General features: G+C 38.4%; 1 protein-coding gene across 2 annotated transcripts; it reads right to left on the minus strand.

Annotated features, from left to right (window-relative positions):
* Positions 1-689: 689 nt before the first annotated feature.
* On the minus strand, positions 690-6,015 carry LOC141768628 (claudin-18-like). Of its 2 annotated transcripts, none has more exons than XM_074637020.1 (5): positions 5,643-6,015; positions 3,055-3,219; positions 2,839-2,977; positions 1,744-1,857; positions 690-1,096 (listed from the first exon to the last, which is right to left on the minus strand). In XM_074637020.1, exons 1-5 carry the CDS (start codon positions 5,860-5,862, stop codon positions 955-957), a joined length of 780 nt encoding a protein of 259 aa, XP_074493121.1. In that variant the 5' UTR covers positions 5,863-6,015; the 3' UTR covers positions 690-954. The 2 variants fall into 2 exon arrangements, with proteins under 2 accessions (XP_074493121.1, XP_074493122.1); XM_074637021.1 differs by lacking the exon at positions 5,643-6,015 and adding an exon at positions 4,889-5,385.
* Between the last annotated feature and the right edge of the window lie 859 nt (positions 6,016-6,874).

Consider the following 6,874-nt stretch of genomic DNA (forward strand, 5'->3'; position numbering starts at 1 on the left):
TTCTGTCCATCTTAATGCATCAATCACTAGCCTATATTAATATTAGAAAGGCATTATTGCCTATTATGGTCTTGAACAGGAACTGAATTGCTCCGGACTCGGTCTTGACTTGGCCTTGACTGCCCTAGAACTTGGTCTTAACTAGGACTGGACTGGACCTGGTTTTGAACTTGACTTGGACTCAATTAAGTTGGACTTGCCTACAGCCCTGCTTGTATCCGATTAGGCTAACCTAACCAATGTTATTTGGTCATTCAAGCTGACGGTATTAGCGTTTTATAATTTGAACTACGTTGGGTTCATTTTAATGAAATATAAATTCACAAAAGTTTACAACAGCATTTCGATCAAGTCAGGTAAGATATCGAACATATCATCAACTCTCTTCCTCTCCAGTTTAAAAACAGGTGCTATATTAGCAAGCTAACGTTACTTTTGTTGCAACACAGCAGCTAAACCTGGCAGTTATCGGGTGTTAGTAACAACCATAATTAATTTGTGTGGTGTGACTGTTTTTTCTTAAGTGATGCATAAATCATGGTGAAATACATGGAGACATATGCTTGAATCCGATTAGGCTAACCTAACCAACGTTATTTTATGAGGTTAGCCTCCAGGTTTCTAATTAGTCTGCCAATATCTTTATTTTGTGTTACATGTTGTGGTGGGGAATTCTAAATTAGACAAAATAAGGATCCTTTTTTATTTGACACACAAAAATATCACAATACGAATCACAAAACAGCGTTTGATAATTAGGATAATAAGATGTTATTAAAAAAGTAATACAAAAAAAAATACCTTAAATGTTTAGCGGTTCAGCCAAATTAAAGTAGAGAGAAATAAAAAAGAATAACCACTTTTCCCATGCCAACACAAGAGAAAAACTCACAGATCATCACAGAGCAGCAGAATATACAGTAAATGAGAGGTATCTATAAGAGTGAAATGATTCTACACGTAGTCAAATTTCTGGTTGGACTGCCTTCCGTCCATACTCTGGGCCTTGTAGGAGTCATTGTAGTTCTGACGGGGTCTGGTGTCAGGCTTGTAGACAGTGTGGTGAGAGGAGGCTTTGTAGGCCATCCCATCATACCTGAAGAATATCAGATAATAAGCAACTTTTAAAAAAAAAAAAGACAGACAAGCACAGAGTCTAGTTTGACGTTTTTTAAGCTGCTGGAGTGAAATATAACATCCAATCTCACACTTGCTCCTCATCAGTCTCTGGATATTCCACCACTCATAAATATATTTATATAAAAAAAACAATAGGATTGAAAACATATTTACAAGGGATAGTGTGACCAAAAGAAGAATATAAGGACTTCTGTGTATTGTTTTGCAAGCAGCCTTGTAAGCATTTGCAACTCTGCATTATATATGCAGAGAAAAAAACGCCAATGACTTGCATTTACATTTTGCTGAGTATGTGTCCTTAACTTTCAAAAGGAACTAAGATTTTTTTTTTTTACTGCCCCACAGCAAAACAGAATAGATCCAGGGGGTGCTTTATATTGTTGTTCAGCTTTGTCAGAAGCCAAGACTTCATTTTACAGCAGTGAACATACAATCTGCACCAATATTTTGCATGTAGCGCCTGCTTACTAGACATTTCTGTTCCTGTATTTAGCCTCTATTACTTTACTGTACAGGAAGAGAGAAGTTCTGTTCAAAGTTGCTGCCGTCTCGTCTGGTTCTGTTATTAAAGGTCAGAAAAGGTCACAGATTGATGGAACGTACCGTTGCTGTTTATCTGAAGTCATTCCACGGCAGGCCACACACATCAAGACGCCTCCAACGACCAAGATAGCTCCGCCGATCCAGCCCACGAAAAGAGCGGGGCCAAACGTGTACCTGAATGAAAACAATGGGTTCAGTAAAACATATTTTCAGAGTTTATTAGGGTCGCTAAATAAATTTGCAGACTTCCTTCCATCGTCTTTTATTTAAGATGTATATCTGCAGTACACCTTTGAGCCACATGAGGGAGCCTGAATGTTCGTATTATTCTGATAATTGTAGCCTACTTATAGAGTCCTCCAGGGATGGCGTATTTTTGAAGCGTAAATGCAATCGCCAGAAGTAAAAAGCTAACGTTAGGCTATAGTGGAACTAAACCACGGCCGCATGAGCGTGAATGTACACAACGAGGCTGTAAAGGTGGACGAGTCGGCGTGGTGATGTTTAGTAGTCTCATTTAGCCACTTGTTAGCAACCGCCTTTTTTAAGATACGTAAAAGCTTCAAAATTCATCAGCGGGGTATTTATTGATGTATTTTATGTCTTAGAGCAAAACGTTAAATTCTCTTCAGCTTGTGTTAACCACAGACCTTATTTCAGGCATCTAACTAAAAACCCATTCAATAAACCCATTGACTTCCAGACGAAGGAACCGGAAGCGCTAAAATGCTAACTCATTTTCAGGTTTTAGGACTCATTCCTGCAGCACTCTATTACAATGAATCTAAAGGCTAGCGGACATTGAGAGGGAAAAAAACAAGAGCCTGCTAACTCCACCTAAATGCATTTACTTGGTTTCATTTATAAACTACTTAACGTGTGCACATTTTTTCAATAACACATGCATTAAATACATTTGTGATTTATCAAACGTATATCTCTTGTGACTTGTTTACCTATTCAAGATAATATAAGGTGATGTAGAAATGGCAGTAAAAAATGGTCAGGAATGTTCATTTACGCACAAATTTGCTCTTTTCACGATTTCTAGATAAGGTAAGATAAGATGGTTTGTCATTATTAAAAAGTGGGTCCCCAGAAAAAAAAGTTAGGAAACGCTGTAGCAGATAAAACGTTATTTTAATTTGACTTTACCTTGGAGTCAGAGATCCTGAGAGTCCGCCGATACCCACTCCTCCATAATTGCTTAACCCACCATCGGAGAATGTCGTGAACCGAAAGCTTTGCACAATCAAGTTGGCAAAGGCCGACACCCCGGCGATGCCGCAGATGCCTACAAATTAAGAGCAAACGATGGAATTCGTGCACAATGGTTTATATGTAACAGCAGGATCGTGAACATTACTGCACCTGCAAGAAGAAACATGATCCCAGATGTCAGAGTCATTGTGGCTTTAATGCTGTCCTCCATGTTCCCCATTTTCAAGCACTTCAGTGAGAATATTGCGATCAGACAGCCGACGGCTCCGAGAACAATACCAACAATCATCAGGGCCCGCACGGCTTGGAGCAGAGCTGGAAGTCAAAGTTATACCATTCAGAACATTTCTCATCACGTTATTTGCTCATAAAATGGATTTGCAAGCTGTCAGTGTGGAAATACATTTATTCACGTACTGTACAATTGTGAGGTAACCTTAACTCTGCTTCATTTCAGAGGAAAATATTTGTACTCCTTTACATTTATTTGACAGTTACTAATTACTTTGCAGGTTTTCAATAAAAAAGGAATATGATAATTAAATAAATGATGATGCGTTTTTACAAAAAAAACAAAGTAAACATGATATAACTAGGGATGCACCGATACCAATACCGGATTGGATATCGGGCCGATACTGACTCATATAGCTGGATCGGATATCGGTGACAATGGGGCCAATCTATTAAATTCAATTCTATGTTTATATACTTGAGTTTGAATTCCTACATTAAAAGGTTAACACCTGAATTGTAATTCCGATTGTTAATTTTGAAGATTTGAAGTTGCTGGAGTACAATTTATTATCTTAATAGTAAATAACAATTCACTATATTTGTGATGTTTAAGTCAAGCCTGATGTTTCCTTACACATAAAAGAATGATCCAAGTCACTTCCACACAGTGAGGCATACAGCTTATTAATTAAACACTGGTATCAGATCGGTACTCGGTATATTGGCCGATACCCAAAGCCCAGGTATCGGTATCGGGACTAAAAAGTCGGATCCCTAGATATTACTGGCTCCATCTCGACCAGCTACAACACAAAATGCTGCTTACACATTAATGCATCAATAATGATAATCCTTTATATAAGATATATAGTACATAATATAACACAATACTTTTCATAATGTAAGTATATTTCCCTGTTAATTCTGTACTTGAATGCCCTTGTAACAGAGCAGCATTTTCAAGTATTCCACTGAAGATATAGTGTGTTACTTACAAAAAAACAAGAGGTATCCTCATTTAAAAAAAAAAAAAAAATGAAATTGGTTTTAGCATATATCACGTTTGATATGAAAGAAAAACTCATTCCTGAGTTCTTAATCTAAAATAGCTCAAGTTCAAATTGTATTTGTCTAGCACGATTTCTAGCAGCATTTCATACAAAGGCAGTCCGGAGTAGAAATACACTCAGACACATCTACACAGGCATACATACATAAAAGCTGCTTAGAGAGCTCACCACTCATGGCATTCGTTTACAATTGAAATAAATTAAAAGTAAATTAAGAAAGACAAAACCAGTTGTCTTTTTTAGCAGCAGCGGTATAAAAACTCATAAATCAAGGCACCATTTAGTAAAACATATTGACCCAAATGCCGTCTTTCAATGGCCTGAGATATTGTACCTGTATTATTCTAGACTTAAGCCTTTAAGACCTTATGTACAATATGCTCTACACTACATTCAGCCGTTAAGTACAGAGTGTGGAAATGTACTTTACATTGTGTGACACTCCGGTAAAGCTTGTGCTTGCTCAGCTAAGCTTTGGATGTCTCATCAAATTTCCATTTGATTCCCGAGAGACACCATCTTTTCTGCAGTCCACTGCATTTTTATGCAGGAGGGAAATGGAGAAAATCTGCCCTAAAGTACCTTCCAAGGTCCTTTTGGAAAAATGTTCTCCTTAATCCAACATGTGGAGAAATGTTCGATAAATGTCTTTTACTCTCTGAGTGTAATTCTCTTACCTGGCAGTCCTAGTATGGTAAAATAAGGCCTGCACTGTGTTGTGCCGTAGGATGTCCCTACACACGTGTTCCACAAGCCAGAATAAGTGAAAAAATTGGTTACGACTGTAAAAGATCGGTCTTGCAAGCTCCACATGTCCATTGCTGTCGCAGCTGATATTAAGAACAGCCCCAGCGCGGACAACATGAATCCTATCAACTGAATCATCGAGGCCGCCATTTTAGATGTCCCGCTAAAAACAAAGCTGCCACCAATGTCACGAAGTCGTGAAATGGCAGGGCCTGAGCTCCCGCTTATCTTTATGTGTGCTTCAACAAGGAACAGGTCTTATCAGATGTTTACCTAATCTTCACGAGTCTTTGTCCAAGTTTCGGGGAAACAGTGGCGATGACAATTCCCACCCCTTATTAATAACGAAGGGTGTGGTTTGACCTTTCATCATTATTTTCCCATCATTCTACGGAAACATTAAGCTGACATGGTTCAATATTATTCCTCTCGGTGCATCCAATTTTTTTTTTTTTACCAATGGCAACTTTTTACCAATATTTTCCCCAATAACTAACCAATATTCTAGTGTAACACAAATAGGTAACTACATAATAGAACATAAAATACGCAGCCATATTGACCTGTTTACTTTAGATTCGGTAGATGTGGCTATATAGTTACATTTGGTAAATCATCTAAATTGTATTTATTTATTTTCGTCCATGTTGGTTCTGTGTTGCTAATGACAAATAAAAAGCGTACCTGGCAGTCCCAGAATGGTGAAATACGGTCGGCACTCTGTGAAGCCGGAACTCTGCCGGACACATGAATTCCACAGGCCCGAGTATGAGAACACGGCCGTCACAGGGTTGTCGAAGAGGTCTTCGGTGGCCCACTGGTCCATCCCCGTCGCTGCGATTATTCCCGCCAACCCTAACAAGCTCAGAAGGAAGCCCATCACCTGACAGAGAGTGGCTGCCATGGTGCTGTCTTTTCTCTGCTGCTGGATAATAAAAATGTCACACGCTCTCTGGATTCAAAAGCTAACGAACGGCCTCTTCCTCAGCACTGCGGCTGTGGTTGAATATGATATCGGCGGGTGTGAAGTCAAGAAGGACTTCAGCAGTGACCCTGCTTGTTTGCACACAGCACAGTCATGTACAGAAGGAGTTGGGTGGAGCGTAATAGTAAAATATGATTAATGTTGCTTGCTAATTCTGGTCAGTAAAGGGTGAGTCACTTCAATGTTTTTTAATGCAATCGGTGTTTGTCAGAAACCTGTAGAGCTGCTGCTAAAGTCCCTCTGTTGGCAGACTTACTACTTATTACTACTTTAAATTCAAACTGTTATTGGTAGAAGCTGTTTTGAATTCAAGCCATCAAGCGTAAAGGCCCTGAAAACCTGTTTTCTCCATCAGCTTCTATGAGCGGTGGGTTTCTACAGGAACACACAATTTCTTCCAAAGTTACAACAGTTTCTGTTATTCCCCTTCTGACAACTATATAGAGCCAATTTTCATTTCAGCTCTTTTCTTGGGTAGTGGCCTTGCTAATCTTTGAATAGTGTCAAAAATCACTTTACTGGTGGGAGGAAATCAAAAGAAGTGGTTTTGAGGAAATTTAATATAATATTCTGACAGTACAAAATAGGCCTCTGTGTTTTTTTTTATAAGGATATACAAACTTTATTACTTTTTATTAACTTTTTTTACAGGTAATATGACAATCCATTAGTTTGAACAAAAAATCCCTAAGTTTGGCATTTTGGCCTTTCGCCATCTTGTTTTTTTGGAACCAGAAGTGATACAAGAGGGTGGAGCTAAGTACAACAGAACACTGAATAAGACATTTCTAGGCAACTAAAATGTTACAATTAACTTTCATGAACTGAAAACAAGCCGTTAGGATTTCTGTCCATTTGTGATGTCACAAATCTACAATATTTAGACCATTTCACGGTTTTAAACGTAAACATTCTAAATGTGTCCTAGTTT

Source organism: Sebastes fasciatus, chromosome 5, assembly GCF_043250625.1.
Source record: "Sebastes fasciatus isolate fSebFas1 chromosome 5, fSebFas1.pri, whole genome shotgun sequence".
Classification (NCBI taxonomy): Eukaryota; Metazoa; Chordata; class Actinopteri; order Perciformes; family Sebastidae; genus Sebastes; species Sebastes fasciatus.